Raw genomic sequence first — 20,885 nt, forward strand, 5'->3', positions numbered from 1 at the left:
TAGGAACTGGTCATTTTGGATCATTTTGGATCATTTTGGATCATTTTGGACTGGTTCTCATCCAGAAGGAGCCCTATCGGCAGATTGACGTGGGGTCCGACTCGGTAAGGGTCCGGTTACATCTGAGTTTGCCTTGATGAATGAAAAAAAATCCACTAGGCCGATCCAATGACTGGTTTGAGAAAAAGAAGAGCGAGGAACTAAAGAGCGAAGAATTGAAAAAGTCTGGAACTTGAGGGGCAAGGTCGAGGCTTATTATAAATGCTTAGACAGATTACCAAGTACCAAGGAACGATGGAGTTTTTCAGCTGCACCAGTGAGATAGGTAAATAAACAAACTACAAATCAAGAAAATAGATAAATCAGGAAAGTAATTGAGATACGCCACTCAGATCGCTTTGCCATTGCCACAAGGTCAGGGTGGTAGTGTTTGGTGGTAGACGGTGGCTATGAAATGCGCCTCGGGGCGTAAAAGATAAAAAAAAAAACAATTAAAAAAAAGAAAAAGGCCAAGTTACTCTAAGCGATGAGTACGATGGGTACGATGGGTACGATGGGTATGATGAGTACAAAGAGTATGGATAAAACGGTGTGATGATCCGGTTGGTGCCGGTTATGTTCCTGAGAATCCTTTCACGGGTTGAACGAGCTGATTGGTGTCCCTGGCAAACTAGCGCCCGCACTAAGTGTAGCGTGCTCGCTTGCATGCTTCTGCGTTTTTTTGTAATTTCCCGCTTTTTCTTTTTCTTTTTCTTTGTTTTTTATTTATTTTTGAAATATTTTTATCTTTATCTTTATTTTTTGTTTCCAGAGTTTGCTTGTAGTCGGAATTAAAATAGAGAAAAACATGCAAGATTCTGGGCTCTTTCGCGGAAAAATTCATACATGTAGAGTTGAATAAACAGGGATTATCTTTGTTCTTTCTACATTGTCCTTGGGGCACCTGGGAGATTGGGGAAATTTGGTAACTTGTTTTTTTTTTAACGCTAAGACTAGCTTTAGTCCAGACTATTCTCTTATGAGGATCTCATTGGTGTAAAGCGATCGGCTCCTCTTTTCCTGGATTGGGTATCCGTGCCCGGACCCTGAATAGGGCTTTTTGACGGCGAATCCGATGCGGCTCTGAACAATCCATGGATAACGTGCTGAGACGTGGTTTGCTCGGCTTATTGCTCCTTTCTCTTTTATCCGTGACGTGTAACTCTCCACGATTTGCCTTCTTTACACATGATTCAGCCAGCCTCCACTGGTCTGGGGCTCCGTATGTCAGTAATAAGGAAATGGAGACGAGGGGGGGAAAGCCATCATCATACTTAGGGCTTAACAACTTTGGACCATCTGGACACAAGGCTCCAGACTAAAGATCACCTAATTTCCCTTCTTTTCTCTCTTTTCTAAAGCCAAGAAAGACCCCGGTGGAGACACTAATAGTTAAGCTAAAAGTACCAAAACCAGGAACCGTACGGAGTATACACTAACTAGAGATGACCCCATACCTTAGACAAGGCTCTGTCAGCTTTTGTCCAAATTACACTGGAAATTACGGGCTCGGACTTTTCCCTAGGCAGAGTAGGCTGTGTGGTGCCTGAAAACCCCCATGTAATTAGTTATCACTTCTTTTTAATAGTCATCCTGTTTTCTTTCGAGGCTTTCCATTCTCCTTTCCCACTCTCCTTCCTTGAGTGACAGCCCTAAGCAGACGTTTGTCTGCGTCCTTTCGTTCTTTGAACTTTTCAACAAACAGGCTATTCAACGCCTATCTCATTCATTTAATACCAGGCTGCTTCTTTAAGCCTGATCTGTCTTTAACTAAGTTGCAAGAAAACCAGAAAACAAAATGCTTGGAATGAAGGTTTTGGCCGGCGCTGCGGCGCTGTCCACTTTCCTGTCGGCTTCTTTTGCCTTGGATGTCCAGGCTCAGAACAACGTCGCCGTCTACTGGGTACGCCACCACTGGTCTTAGATTACATTCTTGTTTATAGTCTAATCCATCTCTACTATACAGGGTCAAGGTGCTAATCAGCTTCGTCTGGCTCATTTCTGTGCTGAGACTTCCTTGGATATCATCAACATCGGCTTCATCAATACCTTCCCTCACCACGTGGGAGCTTGGCCAGGTTCCAACTTTGGTAACCAATGTTCTGGAGCAACCTTTGGAAACTCATCCCTTTTGGAAGGATGTTCTCAGATCTACGATGACATTCCTGTCTGTCAGGCCTTGGGAAAGACTGTTCTTCTTTCCCTTGGTGGAGAGGGCGCCGACACCGGTGTTCTTGATACTGCTACCGCTGAGTGGTTTGCGGATTTCCTCTGGTACTCGTTCGGTCCTTACAACGCTTCTGCCGTCGCAGAGGGTTTCCCTCGTCCATTTGAAAATGCTACTGTCGATGGTTTTGACTTCGATGTCGAGGCTAATGGCAACAGTGGTAAGTCTCATATCTTCTCAGCCCATCACCTTTTGGTCCAAACTTTGAACTAACAAGGCCATAACTATATAGGATATGCTACCATGATCAATCGTCTTCGCTCACAGTACGCCAACTACCCTGAGCAGAAATTCTACATCTCAGGTGCTCCTCAGTGTGTCATTCCCGATGCGCAGCTTGATGATGCCATTGCCCATGCCGTCTTTGATTTCATCTGGGTCCAGTTCTACAACACCTACTCGTGCTCTGCTCTGTCCTGGTTTTCAGCTGACAAGGGCTTCAACTTTGCCGATTGGGTTGGTGTTATTCAGAACAGTGCTAATCCTTCCACCAAGCTCTTCATTGGATTGACTGCTGATACCACCTCCGAGTACTACCTCTCTGGCGATGAAGTTTTGGTCATGGTTGAGCCGTTTATCACTGAATACCCTGATACATTCGGTGGTATCATGTTGTGGGAGGCTACTTTGTCTGACGAGGACCTCAGTCTTGCGGGCTTGACTTATGCGGAGCAGATGAAGACTGTCCTCTACTACTACGCTCCTCCTCCTCCTCCTCCTCTTCCAACCTCAACTCCCATCCCCACTGTGACACCGACTCCGGTTCCTAGCTGGACCCCGTCGCCCTCTGCGTCGGTGACCCCTTCTAGCCCTGTCACTCCCTCCAGTCCTGCTGTTCCCTCTAGCTCTGCTACCCCTTCTAGCCCTGTCACTCCCTCCGGCTCTGCTACTCCCTCCAGCCCTGCTGTTCCCTCTAGCTCTGCTACCCCATCCGGCTCTGCCACTCCCTCCGGATCGGCTACTCCCTCTGGCTCTGCCACTCCCTCCGGATCGGCTACTCCCTCAGGCTCTGCTACTCCCTCCGGATCAGCCGTTCCCTCAGGCTCCGTCACTCCCTCAGGCTCTGCCACTCCCTCGGGCTCTACTACTCCTTCCGGATCGGCTACTCCCTCTGGCTCTGCCACTCCCTCTGGATCTGTGACTCCCTCTGGCTCTGCCACTCCCTCCGGATCGGCTACTCCCTCAGGCTCTGCTACTCCCTCCGGATCAGCCGTTCCCTCAGGCTCCGTCACTCCCTCAGGCTCTGCCACTCCCTCGGGCTCTACTACTCCTTCCGGATCTGCTACTCCCTCCGGATCAGCCGTTCCCTCAGGCTCCGTCACTCCCTCAGGCTCTGCCACTCCCTCGGGCTCTGCTACTCCTTCCGGATCTGCTATTCCCTCTGGATCCGTGACTCCCTCGGGCTCCGCCATTCCCTCTGGATCAGTGACTCCCCCCGGATCGGCTACTCCCTCTGGATCGGCTACTCTCTCTGGCTCTGCCACTCCCTCTGGATCAGCTGTCTCGTCCAGCTCAGTCGTCAACTCCAGCAAGCCTGCTTCTAGCCCAGCTGCTTCAGCTCAATCGACCCAGTCAGGCTCTCTGTCTAGTTCTCCTGTCGCAAGCCACAGCTCAGCTCCTGCCTCTTCCCCATCTGTTGGACTTTCTGCCTCTGCCTCTGTTTCCCCTTCATCTGGTAACTCGGGATCGACTGTGAAGCCTTCAGCCTCCGGAACCGTATCTCAGTCTTCTTCGCCTGTTGCTTCTGTGGGTCCTTCCTCTTCGGGTCTGTCTGGCACTTTGCCCGAATCGAGCGTGTCTCCTTCCTCGAAGCCCACCCAAACCGGTACTGCTGTTCCCTCGCGTACTCCTATCACTGTTCCTACACAGTCAAAGTCTACCGGTGTTCCCAGCTCGAGCTTGAAGGCCTCTACATCGGTTGCCTCCTCTTCTGGCACCGCATCGCACATTGCCACAACTCCGGCTGGCTCTGGAGACTCTGCGACCACTGTTGTTGTTTACGAGACTACTACTTGGTGCCCCGTTACCGCCACTGAGACTTCTGGCTCAGTCACACGCACTATTGTTACCAGCACTCCCTCGGTCGTTCTTGTGACATCCACATCCACTCTCCCAGTGGCTACCACTACCCCGGCTGGATCTGGAGAGTCTGTGACTACTGTTGTGGTCTATGAGACCACCACTTGGTGCCCCGTCACTGCCACTGAGACCTCTGGCTCAGTCACCCGTACTATTGTCACCAGCACACCCTCTGCAGTGCTTGTGACAACCACATCCACTATCCCAGCAGTTTCCACAACCCCTACTGGTGTGAGTGCTGAATCGACTTCAGTTGGATCTGGAGAGTCGGTGACTACCGTTGTGGTCTATGAGACTACCACCTGGTGCCCTGTCACTGCCACTGAGACCTCTGGCTCAGTCACCCGTACTATTGTCACCAGCACTCCCTCTGCGGTGCTTGTGACAACCACCTCTACTATTCCTGCGGCTACCACCACTCCTGTCGGTGTGAGCGCTGGGTCGACTTCGGTTGGATCTGGAGAGTCTGTGACCACTGTTGTTGTCTATGAGACTACTACTTGGTGCCCCGTTACCGCCACTGAGACTTCTGGCTCAGTCACACGCACTGTTGTTACCAGCACCCCCTCAGTTGTTCTTGTGACATCCACATCTACTCTCCCAGCAGTCACCACAACCCCTGTGGCTACCACCACTCCTGTCGGTGTGAGCGCTGGATCGACTTCGGTTGGATCTGGAGAGTCTGTTACCACTGTTGTGGTCTACGAGACAACCACTTGGTGCCCCGTCACCGCCACTGAGACTTCCGGCTCAGTTACACGTACCATTGTCACCAGCACTCCCTCGGTCGTTCTTGTGACATCCACATCCACTCTGCCAGCGACTGTCTCTGCTTCCGTTGAGACTGTCACCTCCACATGGGGCTCGGGTGTGTCCGCCGGACAGGGCCAAGGTTCTAGCCCTAGCGGCGTGCCTCAACCCCCGGCTAGTGGGTCCGTCGGTGTGGTGTCTGGTCACCCGGCCTCCACAGCTCTGGTCACTGGAGTTGGAGCCATCCGTACTCACAGCCAGACTCCATCGTTTGTCTTCCACCCTACTGCCACGAGCACTGTCTCTGGTAGCTCGGGAACCTCCAGTGCCACACCTCAAGGCGCTTCCCCTGCATACAATGCTGCTGGTTCTCGCTCGGATATGGTTAATTTCTTCGGCGTCGCTTTCGCCGTTCTCCTGTCCGCTATTCTGATTTAAGATTGCGATATGTATATCTATACATAATACTACCATTCACCATGCAGGAGTTCGCTTTTTTTGTTTTTCCATGTCACATTACGATTTCTCAACTTCATTTCTTCATCTGATCTCTGATTTACTGGACTATGCCCATGGACCATGAGTGATTTACCTTAACTTTTATTACTTTGACATTTGACATCGGGGATATCCGAGTTTTCATATACAATTCTGTACTGTAGCATAAAAATGCTTTGATCAAGCAAAATTTCATTACGTTCAAATATTCAACCTTCTATTTCCCATTGCAATTCTAAAAACTAAATCAGTAGTCAACTTTTTTGAGAGAACTTTGAACCAGTTTCTTTGTATGGCTGTCAAACTGATTGGAGCAAGGAGAAATAGCATAGTATTTAGTACATGCAGTACTAAGTGCCAGAGAGTCAAGTGTTAGGGACCACAGAGATCCGGCTAATAATATTTTTTTCCCGCTGATAAGATAAAGAGAGAAATTCGTTATCGATAACAAATTTGTGTTTTCGGACTGATTACGTGAAGCAGCCGAAGTGGGTCTGTCGCTCCCACCAATGAAAACTGGACAAACCCAGGGCTCCAAGGGCTAACCCAAGCGGAAGATCATGTGACGCACAACCCACATCCACCTCCAATATTCACGCTCCTAAAACGAGTCTTTCTTCCCCGACGACCAACGACAACCCGTTCCCTTGAGCCCATTCACGACGCCATCAAGATGACTGTTCGCAACCAGGGTGCGTACATTATCGCCTTCGCCATTCGATCCTCGCCATTCCCAATTCTAACGAAATGAATACAGGTCTCGCCTCCTCCCGGAGCAAGTCTCGCAAGGCTCACTTCCAGGCCCCCTCCAGCGAGCGCCGCGTTCGCATGTCCGCTCCTCTCTCCGCCGAGCTGAAGAAGAAGTACAACGTACGTTCACCCACCGAGAATTGAAGGACCTGGTCGAGTTGGAGGGCCTCGCAAAAAAAATCATCAATTCGACAATTTTCAAGGGCCAGCCAGCTTGATCGAAGGCAATCGCATGCAACACGCAAAAAACCACCCAAATCTAACACAGTCTTGTTTTTTACAGGTCCGCGCTGTTCCTCTCCGCATTAACGACACTGTCACCATTGCCCGTGGTTCCCAGAAGGGCCGTGAGGGCCGCATCACCGCCGTCTACCGTCTTAAGTACGTCGTCCACGTTGAGCGTGTCGTCCGCGAGAAGACCAACGGCCAGTCCGTCCCCATCGGTCTGTCCGCCTCCAACCTGGTCATCACCAACCTGCACATCGACAAGGACCGTGAGGCCCTTCTTGCCCGCATCGCCAAGGGTCGTGAGGCCGTCCAGAACAAGGCTTAAGGGATATCTCTTACGTATGAGGGAGGGTCTAGGTTCATAAATGATGGTATAACGGCGCGGGTGTGTTGATATTGAAGGACTCTACATAAAAAAGAGCCCCAATCTACCATTTTTCTGGATCAACGTTTTTGAGACCGGGCGCATTGCGATGTTTGCCAAATGAAAAATATTCTTTTTTTCTTCCATATTTCCAACCAGGATCTGCTCTCTCGGGCCAGCTTGAAACTGCTCTGTTGGGCAGATTTCTTCGCAGCTTCTTCAATGTTGATATTCACAGGGCCCAGGACGTGATATCGAGAGGATTGTGACACCACAGTTCTCGCGGTTTGGTAGGAGATACTATGAAGTTTGGGAAGAACGAACGCACCCGCCATTTTTGGGGGTACACTGTGACTTGTTTGTGTAACACAAACAGAATGACAGATTCTTCCCTCCACATATTTTCTCACCTCCCGCGAAATCATTCGTGTCAACCGTCCTCTTGAGCTAAACCTTTGCGGAGTGAACGTATCGTAAATGTAGTTAACTGTAAATCAGCGATGAATTCTCAGGCCGCATTGTCAACTTGGAGATTCGAGCTTCGACACTTATCAATTTGTACTGGACTGGGCGAAATTTAAAACCTCGGAACATTTCCCACATGCGACCAGTTGACGGGTATAACCTTTCAGGCCTGGACATCAAGGTTGCCAAGGTCTTTGAATAGTTCATTCAATATTCGGAAGACTTCAAAGATCACCAGCACGTGCATGGGCCTTCAAATGTTGAGTCTATTGACATTGGTACTATGGATGTAGTAGTCCACAGGTATGTATGCATGTGCTCAAGTGCTCAAAGTGGCATCAGAGTATCTTCCACATGTGCAAGGTTTGTATGCCATAAATGCTCATGCCCAGGTCAACTGGTGCCAACATTGAATGTGCACTGGCATACATATATGTACTGGGCGGGCTATCATGTGTACCGTAGCCAGACTTGATCAATTGATTCAAAACATGTAGGCCAAATAAAACCTCGACCTCACTAAATGTTCGAAGATTCCTGGGGAGATATCCATGGACCGAATGCACACCTCCAGGGCTAGAGAGAGCCGTGGCATAAAAATCACCCACACACATGATGCATGCAGAGACTTCAGATGTCCAGTTCGATGTTGAAATATCAATGTGTGGATGGTTCCTTTGAACCTTGGGATATTCTAGATTTCAAGGTTGGAGTGGGATATGTGTTGATAACATACAAGATGCGCATATATATAGTATAGTATGCATGTGTTCAAATGTTTTTTGAATATGGATATATGTGGGTATGTATCAACTGGTACATGCGGACATCTTGCCCTATTCTCATCTTCAAGGCTCTTCTGGGGACCTCGAGAGACCTTGGTCCCTGTTGATAAAGAAAGCATTCCTTCGCCTCTTTTTCAGCCTCGAGGATACTTAGCATAGTGGGTTGGTCGTGTAGTATAATTGAGGGCGCTAGTCTTAATCCAGTAGCACAGGTCCACAAAACATGAAATGATTTGATTCGCTCGCTCTGAATTTCCATTAAACAGAGTAATGTATTGCCGAACGAAGACCTTTCAACATTTCAGATGTTAGTCAGTTAATGTTTGAATGTGAATGTCGCTTACATATCTCGGTATTCTTGTTCCGAACTGTTTACCCAAATTGGCTTAGTGTGGGAGCCTCACTTTCAGCCCCGAAATGCCGATTCCTGAATCAATCGGAAGCTGAGGAGGTACTCAAGTACTTGTGACAACCTATTTCCTCAATACGGATGCAGCTGCATTTACACCTGACCAATTACCAATGGAGCTTAATAGTGCTTGCGTTGCTGCCCTGATTCCTGAATCCTCCTATTTCAAATATTGCCCAGGTGACTTGTCCGCTTTTTTTCTTTTCTTTGAGAGCTGCCACCAAAACCTTGAATATGTACGGAGCATGTACATCAGTCTTCCGTACAGTTGGTCGAAATCTTAAACAAACTTGACCTGTTCCGGGTGAATCTAAAACCGACGCGCTATGTTAACTGACTGGGATAGCCCATTCGCCAATCCGTGGCCCTGTGGGTCACTTTTAGTGGAGATTGCCCGTGGTCCGTGGACATATTCGATACGGAGTACAAAGAAGGAGCAGCCACAGGAAATATTCCAAATTTCAGGCGCAAAGTTAGACCAATCAATATTCAAGTGAATGCCTTCGGTCAGAGATCCGAGAGCCTCTTGAGAGCAATGTATCTCAAGTGCTGCTTGTCAAACCCACCAAGGCTAAGAAAGTGGTGGTCAATACTTATACTTCAGAGAATCAGACTACGAAAACTATATTCATTCAAAGGTCGAACAGTGTCAGAAACATTGAAATACCCGAGATTTCCAGCAGTTCTATACTATTCCCAATTGTAGGGGCACTGCAGATGCAGATGACGTGTGCTAATGTGGAGAATCGAGGTGCTTCGTTTTTCTGTCACACATGTGCATCCATCTGTCCTCCAAATCAGGAAGTAGGAATAATCTGTGGTTGCTATTGGGCCCTTTTATCATAATTATAGTTATTTGAAATACTGTCCAGTTTAAAGCATCTTTCCTTTCTCGCAACTAGCGCGGAAGCTATTCCCCTCCTTCTCCACAAGGGCAGAGCCCCCCCCCCGTAATACAAAAATTCACGTCTACGGACTTGTTTCCTTTCTAGGAATTTCCCTTCAGACATCATCATGGTCTACAGAGGGAAGCTTAGTACGGGGTGTGAGCTATGCCGGAAGCGACGGATACAAGTAAGTGAATACGTGCACATGTTGAAAAAACGACAAGCCAACAATATGCAGTGCGATAGACGTCAGCCATCTTGTTCACAGTGCTTGAGAGTAGATCAAGAGTGCTCCGGGTATCGAGATCTCAATACACTCAGGGTCTATGACCAGAGCGTGGAAGTTGCGTCCAAAGCTCAAGCCCGATATACTAGTGCCGGTCGGAGGCCTAAAAAGCCGTCAGCAGTGTCGCCTTCTACACCACTCGTACTACGTCCGCCTATCTTAGATGATCAGCGTGCATTACATTATCCCATGTCACATGATAGTGGCACTGAAAACAAGCATAGTCTGCTTTTGTTTTTATCTAGCTTACTGCAGAGAGATCCATCTCTCACACAGAAGGCTGCCGTCAACGCTATAGGTTCCTTGAGTGACCCCCGCATAATCCAAACAGTCACTTTGAACCTAGCGATACGTGACCAGATTTGCTCATACTATCTGGCTACCTTTTGCTATGGCAGCGGCGAACACTATATCAATATTGATAAGAGGCAATTTATTCTAACCCGTATGGCTGGCCTCCCTCAGAAGAGCCAGATGTTAGAAGAGGCATTTTCGGCATTGTCATGTGTTTTCCTGGGAAAACTTCATGATGATAACCAGATCTTGCGCTATGGGCTCCAGCTCTACAACCAGGCAATCCAAAAGATGTCAAAGGCAATTAGTCGCAAGAGTTACACCGATGATCTTATTTATACTTGTTTCATTTTCCAGCAAATCCAGGTAAGTGACCAAGTTTTTTTTCTCTCTATCGTTTCATACAACAATGAAGTTTGACTGAAAAACGGCATTTTCTCAGATTCACTATTGCCCATCTAGTCTTGCTGAATGGCTGACTCATTTCGATGGGTTGGGCGCCATTATGAAATGCTATCGCCCAACCAAGTCCACAAGTCAGATCCTGGCGACAATATATGGCCAAAGTCATGCTCTGAGCGTAGTACTTGCAGCATTCATGCATCTTCCTGCAGATACTATCGACTCATACAAAAAACACAAAGGAGATGGAATACTGGAAACACTGGTTTCATATTCAGCAGAAGTATCACGTATCGCCGCCGCGGTTGATACTACAGACGCGTCTGATCGTGAAGCTTGCCATTCTCTATTGAACGACGCCCTGAATGTCGAAATGGGGGCTCGAGAACTTGATATCAGAATCAATCACGGTGTCCCTGGAGACCCTCCCGTATACGCATGTGGTGAATTGAAGACGAGAGTATCCCAAACGGATGACCTTTTTGGTCCCGCTTATCGATTCTCCTCTCTTGAGGATGCTACTCTACGCATTCTTCTCTGGCTTTTACTGTCGTTCACTCATCCTCTCATTTGCTATTGTCAGAGCAGGGTTAAAGCGCAGACGGCTAGTCGGGAACAAGTGAGTGAGCGCTCTCTTGAAGAAAGCGCAAATAAACTTGCCGAGTTTTATGTCAGCAAGAGCATCCGCTGTCTTCCATACATTGGTCAAGTTGATATGAGCCCATCGGGGCTTCATCATGGGTTGCTGGTTGCCATCCAGGCGTCCCGGGTATATTCGCACTCTAGAGACCAGGCTCGCTTTCTTTGGACTCAGGACCTTTTTTCGACTCTACAACTTGCCGGTTTTGATTATGTGGCACGATTCCGTGATATCTTTGGGGCTTATTGGTCTGATACCCACCGACATAATGTTTTCAGAATTTTGAATTACAGGGAGACGGTGGAGAAGAATAAGACGCCTATCCAAGACCACCATTGAAGTGGTAATAATAAAACTCTTGGTATGAAAGTAGTAGGTACGACCGTGCATGAGGAAGAAGAAGACGTCGGACCCCGGTAATCATTACTGTAGGAAACATTTGGGAATTCTTGAACGTGCAGACAAAATTAATAAGATAAAAGTACAACCATACATACAACAAAAGCTACTTGAAAAATATGACAAGAAAGAGGTTTGGTGTGTTAGCACTTGAATAGTGCGCAGTTAGACTTGGGTCACTTGGTGGTGCCATACTCCAAGTGGACCTCTCGAGTCTCCACCCAGAAGAACCAATCAAAAGAGAAGATGTTTCCAATATTTATTCATAGGCCGAATTTGATCGTCCCCCAGGCCCCTAAATCATATGCCCACCGGATAAAGTTATAGCGATGAGGCCCTCGGACCAGCTTTTCTCGGATGATTCGATCCAATACCAACATGCATCGGGATAAAGAAACACGGCCAAAGCCCGATCCTTCCACAAAGCCAGCTCTCAAAAAGAGAAAACCCCGAAGTAATCAAACGCACGCAACTCGGGCTCCATTGCAATTTCAACCCGCGGCTTCACGCTAGAATGTGGGGAGCTTGTCTTACTGGTTACCTTCTCCACGATTGCCCCCCACACATCAAACCGCCGCTCCCCAGAAACATGAAGTGTGTCCAGGAAAACCGTCTGTTCGCGTGGGGGACGCGTCATCTCATAACTCCGGTCGGCCTTTCGCTCCAACCGTGGGCTAGTCAAGTGAAAACAGGAACCTAGCGTGCCATGTTCCCCTTTATTTCACTTTTGGTTGCGCGGGGTTCGAGGGTTTGTGGGGAGATGTCTGAGGGTACGGGGGCCCGAAGTTCGGATCTAATGGTACGGGCTAATTTACAAATCAACTTCCCATGGGCGCTACGGCTACGGGCTTACGGCTACGGCGTTATCAAGCTTTACAGAGTGTGCCGCCACCAATCCATATCTTTGACCACATGCGTAGGAGGCGCAAGGCCGAGTTTTTACCGGTTTTGAATGCACTTGGGTAAATCGAGCGTCTCGGGTTCCAAGGCTAGGAAGCTCTGAATGCAATATGCAATACGTTCAGGACGGAACTTTGCATGAGAAGCGATTGTCCGATCCAAGAGCTAAGCTTTTTTTGGGCACTATTGCGACAGGTGTTCCTATGATTCGCTCATTGGGTCAGTTCCCACCCAAGAGCAGATCCGGTGCAGCTGTGAGTCGTGGTACAGGATTTCCGACTTGATGTACACGTCCGGCTAACTCGGCCGGGGAGTGGTCAGAGTGAGTGCCTCGTGGCCCGTTGGGACCAACGGTTCCATTCTCGTTTGACAGTGAAAGCCAATAGTAAAAAACGGTATAAGAGGGATTGATCCCGGGGTTTGAATATGCTCCGTACCTCATTTCCATTGCATTCCCCACTTGGTTTGTACTCCTACCTGGCTAGAATCCATTGAATCTCCTTTATTTTGAGGTCTTGTATTGGAATCTCATCATGGATGGCACTGGCTCGGCTCCAGTGGTGGAAGCCTTGAAGGCTGTACCGCCAACAACCAACTTGTCCGAAAAGCGTGCTGCTATTGCCGGTCCCTCGGGGCTAAAGGGTCTAATTAGCAATAAGAAGACCTTTTCGATTGGCTTATTTGCTTCTCTGGGTGGTCTTGTTTATGGGTGTATGTTATACATGAAGTTTATAAGCTCGATGTTGCTTAGAATACTGACAAGTCAATAGACAACCAAGGAATGTTTGCCCAGGTTTTGACCATGACTTCTTTTATCAACAAAGCAAGTACCGAATTCTCTTCTTTTGCTTTCATATTGTTCCTCTCCTTTATGCCTTGCTTTCATAAAACATTGCTAACAAATGAACCTGGCTTCTTCTAGACCCAAGGATATGCTGCTACAACTGGTACTGGACAAGGTCTATTGACATCAGTCCTAGAGCTAGGTGCTTGGGTCGGTACCCTTTTCAACGGTTACCTTGCAGATGCTGCCGGTCGTCGAGCCACAGTGTGTATTGCTGTTGCAGTGTTTGTGGTTGGTGTAATCGTACAAGCATGCGTCGAGAACAAAAACTACATTTTCGGCGGTCGTTTTGTCACTGGATTGGGAATCGGTAGCTTGAGTATGGTTGTGCCATTGTACAACGCTGAACTTGTACGAAAATTCCCAATACTTCGCCTGTCATTCTCTGCTAACTCTGATTCCTATAGGCTCCACCCGAGATCCGTGGTTCGCTTGTTGCAATCCAGCAATTGTCCATCACATTCGGAATCATGGTTAGCTTCTGGGTAAGCTCTGTATATCTCCACGTCTCTTTGTACTGCGCTGATAAGCTTCAAGCTCGGTTACGGTACCAACTTCATTGGTGGCACCGGCGAGGGACAGTCTAGTGCATCATATTTGATCCCCATCTGCATCCAGATATTGCCTGCTTTGGTTCTCGCAGCAGGAATGCTCCTTTTTATGCCCCAGTCTCCTCGTCATCTGATGAATAAAGGTCGGGAAGAAGAGTGCTTGGCCACTTTGGCTCGTCTTCGCAGCTGCTCGCAGGATGATCTTACAGTCCGTGTTGAGTTCTTGGAGATCAAGGCTCTTCACATGTTTGAAAAAGAGACATCCGCTCGAAAGTATCCTCAGTGGCAGGATGGGTCTACTAAAAGCAATTTCATGATCGCCCTGACTGATTATAAGTCCCTGATCACCAACAAGTCGCTGTTCAAAAGGCTTTCGGTTGCTGTAAGGCTCCCTCACATATACACCCTTACTTTCAAGGTCCTTGAAGCCATAAGCTAACGTGAATATTTCATTAGTGTCTGGTCATGACCTTCCAACAATGGAATGGTATCAATGCGATCAACTACTACGCGTAAGCATAACCCATACTATGACATTCTAAGTACCTTTCTAATATGAAGTTTTCATTCCAGGCCCTTTATTTTCGAAGACATGGGATTCACTGGTAATTCTGAAAGTCTGCTCGCAACAGGAGTTGTGGGCGTTGTTGAATTCCTCGCCACCATTCCTGCTGTACTATTGGTTGACAAAATTGGTCGCAAAAAGATCCTCATCACCGGCGCCATTGGTATGGCTGTCTGTCATTTCATTGTTGCCGGTATTATTGCAAGCTATACGGGGCGCTGGAATGAAAACCGCGCAGCTGGTTGGGTGGCTGTTGTCTTTGTGTGGATCTATGTCATCAACTTCGCCTACTCCTGGGGTATGTGTGGATGGGTTTCATGGCTTGTGTGTGTAGCGAGTGCTAATATGGATCTTTAGGACCGTGTGCCTGGATTGTCGTATCAGAAGTCTTCCCTCTGAGCATGCGTGCGAAGGGTGTGTCCGTCGGTGGAAGTTCCAACTGGGTAAGTTGCTTCTTTTAATGTTCCTTTTCAGAAATCCTGTTCAGAACCTCTTCGATGGATCATGGCTAATCTATCAATACTGCAGCTCAATAATTTCGCGGTCGCTATCTCGACCTCCAAATTTATTTCCAAGACCTCTTATGGGGCTTTTATCTTCTTTGGACTGGTCACTACTATTGGTGCTTTGTATGTATACTTCTTTGTCCCCGAAACCCGTGGTCGCACGCTTGAAGAGATGGACGAGATCTTTGGAGCAACGAGCTTTGCAGCGAGCGACGAGGAACTTCGAGTGCGTATTGAGCAGGAGATTGGGTTGTATGCTCTCCTTGGCGCGGGAGAGGGAGAGTCTGTCGAATCTGAGAAGACGAACTCGGAGTACAAGCAGGTCGAAACTGAGCCTGCCTTGGAGGCTGTCTCTTGAGAAATTGAGAATAATAATGACCTAAGCCTAGCTGTCAGGTAAACTTTGCAAAGGGGTGAAGAGCTTGCCTAGCGGATTGCCAAGGTATAACCCATTCATCTAGTTATGTCTTATTTAGTTTCTTATAATTCCAAACCAAATGATTGATCGAATGTGTTTATACTCGCTTAGTAGCTTTGAAGGATTAATTTTTGCTGTATGTCATCCACAAGATACCAGTCTCACTCCTAACTGCTAAGTATTTAATGAAAATTTAAAGGCATATGAAAGTGGCGTAAATAGGCTGTATACATCGATGGTTCGGTTCCCCGCATTACCCAGCGGACCTCGGCTGCGGGGAACTAATAGTAATGATCTACATTATTAAGAGCTTTACTATTCCCCCAAAGGGCTTTTACTCTCTAGTACCTACCATTTAGAATGTCTGCACCACCTCTAAAGGGTGTTCGAGTGATTGAGCTAGCGGGTCTCGCGCCAGGTATTTCCCCAACGTCCAACCCGTTTTGAAAGAAAAAGTCCATCTCTAACTACCTCCAAGGGCCCTTCGCCGGTCTACTACTCGCCGACTATGGTGCCTCAATTCTTCGCATCGACCGACCCAAATCAGTCAGCGGCGACCAGCTCACCCGCCACAAATCATCTATTGCCCTCGACCTCCAAGACCCCAAATCCCGCGATGTCCTCCTCAGCCTCCTCACGGCCGCCGACGTGCTAATCGACCCCTTCCGCCCCGGCGTTCTCGAACGACTAGACCTCTCCCCAACCGAAGTCCTCCTAAAACACAACCCACGTCTCATCGTCGCACGCATGACCGGATTTCGACGCGACGGCAAATACAAGGACATGGCCGGCCACGACATAAACTACATTGCCGTCTCAGGCGTCCTATCAATGCTAGGCCGCAGCGGAGACAAACCCTTCGCACCAGGCAACATCCTCGGCGACTTTGCCGGCGGCGGCGCAATGTGTTTCCTGGGCATCCTGCTCGCCCTGATAGCCCGCACAACCACCGGCCGCGGCCAAGTCGTCGAAGCAAACATGGTAGATGGCTCAGCGTACCTCGCGACCTTCCCGCGCCTTGCGCGCCAAACACCCGCGTGGGACGGCCCGCGTGGAGAAAACCTGCTGGACGGCGGCTGTCCGTACTACGATACGTACGAGACGAAGGATGCCGGCAAGTATTTTGCTGTTGGGGCGCTGGAGCCGCAGTTTTATAAGGCGTTGCTACGTGGGTTGGGGCTTGATGCGAGTACGGTCCCTGCGCGCGAAGACCGCGCCAATTGGCCCGCTCTACGGGCGTTATTTACCAGCCGGTTTAGGGAGAAGACGAGGAAAGAATGGGAGGGTGTTTTTGATGGCACGGATGCTTGTGCGACGCCTGTTTTGGAGCAGGGGGAGCTGGAGGAGGCGGGGTATGAGCAGCGGGCTGCTGTGCATTTGACGCGGACGCCGGCGTATCCGTTTACGGCTGATCAGGGCGGTTGGGGTGGTGGGGGGCTTGTGTCTGGGGATGGTGGGGAGGAGACTCTTCGGGCATGGATGGGATGGGAGCCGAACAGGGATTTCCTGGTTCGGAAGGATGGCGCGATTGTTTCTGTGGAGGGCAAGGCTAAGTTGTGAGACATGATCCGCATGAACGGGAGATCCTTTGACTGGGGCGATTTTGCATGTATAGATTTGGATATGGAAAGTACTGCATAAAATGTCCATTCTTTACAGTAACTCTTGGCATCTTGGTTTCTTGAACTTCTTTCCCCTTTCCCTTCTCATCTAGTGACAGCACTTGAGCACTTGAATATTTAATTTTTTGAAATTTTTTTTTTCTCTCTCAAGATATGTTTTGGTTGCTTAATGCGGAAGGGATCACCATTCATTGGTTTCATGGCGTACGGCGGCCAATTGTACCTGAGCCCTTCTTACTCAATGCGTCACCAGGAACGTTCCTTCAGTTTTGATCTCAATTGCAATGGAATTGTGGAAGTGCTGAAACATATTGACGTCACGACTAACAGATTTCCAATTCCGGCTCCACCGAGTACCACTTTGCCCACGCGAAATGTGGCGCAGCTCGTATCTTGTAAATTACAGCCCTATCAAGCTCGATATACCAGTTGACTATGTATACCGTAGCACAACCCAACCGCTGTGAAAATTAGTAGGTATTATCAATTGATAGCAATTTATTTTGTATTACCCTCATGCCAAGCAACATTGAAAACATACAGATATCATATGTGAACCTCATATACCCCGCATTATCCATGTCAACTGGCCGCATTGATCAACCCGCGGACATCGGTCCTCGGCAACTTTGTCTGACATCGGTAATTCAATCTTAATATAAAAGGAAAGCTTGATAACACGACTTTGGCAAAAAAACCCACAGGAATCCATCACTTTAATCTCTTTCCCCCCAATCCAGTACTGATAAGTGATAAGAATAAAGTCCTGACTCTTCAGCATGGTGCGCTCGGCAGTCCCCACCCAGATGATCGTCCTTCCTATCGCGGAGACATTTCAGATCGACAACCTTTCTACAAAGGAAGGTCAGATATGGAACCGGATTTTAAATATTCTGGAAAGTTGGACAGGCTTCACTCGGCTGTATTGGGGCCGCCATGTCGAGGAAGGACAAGTGCACCTCCACGTCGGTAGGAGTTACTACGACGGAGATAAAAACCCGATTACCCGAACAAGAAACTAACCATCAAAGATAGCCCGAGACAGTTTACACCAACACTACGCCCTCCTCGCATCGCCTGATTGGCAGCAGATTATCAAAAACCTGGTTTCACTCGGTGTCTCCAGCGCCACGGAATTGACCGTGCGCCATGCTATGATCTCCGAGTTCACGCCAAAGCCTAAGAGCTTAGGGCACGGGGCTCCCGTAAGCGGGACCGCGATTTATTTGACCCCTGACCCCACGGGATGGGAGAAAACGTGGGCGCTGTGGACGAGTATTGTCTCCACGGTGCCTGGATGCTTGGGGGTGACAGGTGGGTGGATGGTGGAGCCAGTCGAGGGGAACCTTGCCTATATCGTCTACGTGGGGTGGGAAAGCATCCAGGTTCATGACTCGTATCATCATACGAAGCACTTCCGACAGCGAGCGATCGTACTTCGGGAGCATAACGCAGGGTATCGCGAGTATGGCCATGTTGCTTTCACTCATTCGCGGTCTCGTCGGGAAGCGAATCTATAATTTATTACTGTGCTGGGTCCTGGCAAGCTTTTGGTAGCAATTTCCCGTTAGGTGGTTGGAAACCGGTTCTACCGAGAGTCGGGATCAGCTTACGATGGTAGAACAGGAACCGCTAGGGAACATCGGGTTAGTAGGATTATGCCAACGCGCAATAGTTGGACGAAAGTAGTGCATATTGCTTTTTTGCCCTCCCCTCCAGCCAGTAGGCTAAGTTTCTAAGTAGTGTCAGATTGGCTTTCCAACGTTGTCAGATACAAGTCAGAGAGACAAAAAAGTTACGGTTACAATAAGGCGTCAAGTGAATGAAACGTTTCCATGAGAAAAAAAAAAAAAAAAAGATAGAGAGAGAGAAATAAGGGAAAAAAGCAATGAAACCTTGAAAATCTTGAAATCTTGGTAATCTGTAAAACCTGGCAAAAACCGTGTAATTTTGACTTTTGTACCAGCCTCAGTGGCTTAGCGTATCGTACTAAGTACTCCACTAGCCAACTTTGGCTGCGCGAGTACTTCAAGCCCGTCGTGTTCCGCCGTATCGTCCAATCACATTACTTGATGGAACCAGCCAAAGTCTCTTTGCTTTCCCCCTCCCCCTACTCCTCTCATCTTCCCCTTATACAAAAGCTCCAACAAGTGAGCTCTCGTGCTTGCGACAATTTATTTCACCTCAGCAAAGGCCATAAATTCTCTCGGTCACCTCTATACGCCCAGGTACCAATTGGGTACTAGACGAACTTGGCCGCGTGTGCGCCTTCCCAACCCGATCCACACCACCCCCCCAAACTCTTTCAACTCTCCTACCTGTAACACTTTCCATTCTTTTCTGGCCATTGGAGGTTTTTTGGTTGTTTAGCACCCTGGGAGTCTTGAAAGCGTCAATCACCAGCCCCCGCTGGTTACTCATCGACCCCCAACGAGCCGGATAGTGTGTGGCCGCACATACTGCAAGTGGGTGCTGAAACCCGCAGATTGCTTGACCCGTCAGCCGCGCGCATCGAAGGGCCCAGAGCACGTCTTCCTGCCTGAAAGTGGCCTGCGCAACGACTCTGTTCACCCTAACCCCCCTCCCAGAATCCCCCCGCCACAGGATTTTCCTACGACTGGGTGAAACAGACTGAATTCTCTCCCCCAAGTTTGGTACAGAGTGAAAAGGTTTGCTTCGTGAAGCATCCGCCCAACATGACCGAATTTCGAATGCCCATGCACCAGGGTCCCCCTGCCCGGAAACCTTTACACAACCCCCAACATGGTTTTCCTTACCAGCCCTACGACGCCCCTAGAAATCTTGCGCCTCACTCAGCCGTGCCCTCAACCACACACAGTCGCACTCGCACTACATCCTCCAACGTACTTCCTTATGGATCAGTGTCCAACCATCACTATCAGCAGCAGCAGGCATCACACACCATGCCACACCATGCCATGCCTCCGCCCGGATACCCACCTTCACGGCGGCTTTCCAGCACTACTACGTCGACCAACTCAACCGGAAACCATATGCCACACTCAGACCCAAATATTCGGCGGAGTGCCTCCAACCGCTCGGCAAGCTCGCAGCTAGGCTACGTGGCTCTGATGAGGCGGCAGAAAGCGACCGTATGGTGTGATCGAGCGCAATCAGAAGATGCTAGAATGCGTGAGGCGGCGTTGCGGGACAAGAAGAGAGCATATCTTGAAGTCCATGGCGCAGGCGCCGGTCGTTCAGGCGGTTCGAGTGGGAAGATCCGACACGGAGGCAAAGCGGGACTCGATTTCTCCCCATCCAACCTGGTGAGCGCCAAGGTCCCTGTCAGACTCAGTGCGAACGAGATTGGCGACGCCGATGAGGATGCCCACAGCAGTGAGGGTGGTGTCGTTCACCGCAGGACTGGCAGTGGCCGCAGCTCTCTTGGAAGCAATCGGTACCCGAGTGGATACCAGCGACAGCAGGGCACTATGGGAAGCAATAGTACACCTCCTAATGAGAAGACTGATTTGCCTGATGTTTCCGAAAACACCCCTGCCGAGATTCATGAGGAACAGAAGAGCCGATTGTCTTCACTTGTCAAGGATGATGCTGCAACAACACATAGCAGCGAACAGGAAGACATGGTTGGTGATATGGAGGCTCCTAGTGCAGTTGTTGCATCAACCCAAAAGATCCACAAGGCCGATGAGTTACGGCGACGAGGTAGTGTCGATGAGCGTACTACTTCTATGACCAACGTGCGACTCTTCGTTGCCAACCCTGATCTCAGTGATTAGGATGCCTGGGACCTTCTTTTTTGCCCATTACGCAGCGTCTTATTTAATCTGGTTGCTATTTCCTTTCCCTTTCCCTTGCCCTTTCCCTCCCACTTGTTATCTGTGATGACCTCCAACTGTTGGAAGTTACCTTCTATCTCTCTCTCTCTATCTCTCTCTCTCTTTTTTTTTTTTACTACTGTCTGCAACGCTGCACATAATATCTCCCCGCCTTGA

The 20,885-nt window shown here is 48.9% G+C and overlaps 7 protein-coding genes across 7 annotated transcripts; all 7 read left to right on the plus strand.

Annotated features, from left to right (window-relative positions):
* Nucleotides 1-1,837: 1,837 nt before the first annotated feature.
* Nucleotides 1,838-5,533, plus strand: chiA1 (class III chitinase ChiA1; the record flags this gene model as incomplete). Its single annotated transcript, XM_057159954.1, has 3 exons — nt 1,838-1,942; nt 2,006-2,426; nt 2,499-5,533. The coding sequence occupies 3 exons, from the start codon at nt 1,838-1,840 to the stop codon at nt 5,531-5,533; spliced, it is 3,561 nt and encodes a 1,186-aa protein (XP_057026202.1).
* A 733-nt stretch (nt 5,534-6,266) lies between these two features.
* On the plus strand, nt 6,267-6,896 carry N7466_000557 (60S ribosomal protein uL24; the record flags this gene model as incomplete). Its single annotated transcript, XM_057159955.1, has 3 exons — nt 6,267-6,285; nt 6,351-6,463; nt 6,627-6,896. The coding sequence occupies 3 exons, from the start codon at nt 6,267-6,269 to the stop codon at nt 6,894-6,896; spliced, it is 402 nt and encodes a 133-aa protein (XP_057026203.1).
* Nucleotides 6,897-10,214: 3,318 nt separating this feature from the next.
* Nucleotides 10,215-11,442, plus strand: N7466_000558 (uncharacterized protein; the record flags this gene model as incomplete). Its single annotated transcript, XM_057159956.1, has 2 exons — nt 10,215-10,427; nt 10,504-11,442. The coding sequence occupies 2 exons, from the start codon at nt 10,215-10,217 to the stop codon at nt 11,440-11,442; spliced, it is 1,152 nt and encodes a 383-aa protein (XP_057026204.1).
* Nucleotides 11,443-12,935: 1,493 nt separating this feature from the next.
* Nucleotides 12,936-15,226, plus strand: N7466_000559 (uncharacterized protein; the record flags this gene model as incomplete). The annotated part of the gene is made up of 9 exons (XM_057159957.1): nt 12,936-13,113; nt 13,173-13,225; nt 13,325-13,597; nt 13,654-13,731; nt 13,784-14,179; nt 14,254-14,309; nt 14,371-14,660; nt 14,720-14,805; nt 14,891-15,226. 9 exons carry the CDS (start codon nt 12,936-12,938, stop codon nt 15,224-15,226), a joined length of 1,746 nt encoding a protein of 581 aa, XP_057026205.1.
* A 420-nt stretch (nt 15,227-15,646) lies between these two features.
* N7466_000560 (CaiB/BaiF CoA transferase family protein) lies at nt 15,647-16,846 on the plus strand (the record flags this gene model as incomplete). Its single annotated transcript, XM_057159958.1, has 2 exons — nt 15,647-15,704; nt 15,765-16,846. 2 exons carry the CDS (start codon nt 15,647-15,649, stop codon nt 16,844-16,846), a joined length of 1,140 nt encoding a protein of 379 aa, XP_057026206.1.
* An 841-nt stretch (nt 16,847-17,687) lies between these two features.
* Nucleotides 17,688-18,428, plus strand: N7466_000561 (uncharacterized protein; the record flags this gene model as incomplete). The annotated part of the gene is made up of 2 exons (XM_057159959.1): nt 17,688-17,772; nt 17,944-18,428. 2 exons carry the CDS (start codon nt 17,688-17,690, stop codon nt 18,426-18,428), a joined length of 570 nt encoding a protein of 189 aa, XP_057026207.1.
* A 1,176-nt stretch (nt 18,429-19,604) lies between these two features.
* N7466_000562 (uncharacterized protein) lies at nt 19,605-20,669 on the plus strand (the record flags this gene model as incomplete). The annotated part of the gene is made up of 1 exon (XM_057159960.1): nt 19,605-20,669. The coding sequence occupies one exon, from the start codon at nt 19,605-19,607 to the stop codon at nt 20,667-20,669; it is 1,065 nt and encodes a 354-aa protein (XP_057026208.1).
* Nucleotides 20,670-20,885: the final 216 nt, after the last annotated feature.

The sequence above is a fragment of the Penicillium verhagenii genome (assembly GCF_028828195.1).
Source record: "Penicillium verhagenii strain IBT 33310 chromosome Unknown utg000002l_segment0_segment0, whole genome shotgun sequence".
In the NCBI taxonomy this organism is placed as follows: domain Eukaryota; kingdom Fungi; phylum Ascomycota; class Eurotiomycetes; order Eurotiales; family Aspergillaceae; genus Penicillium; species Penicillium verhagenii.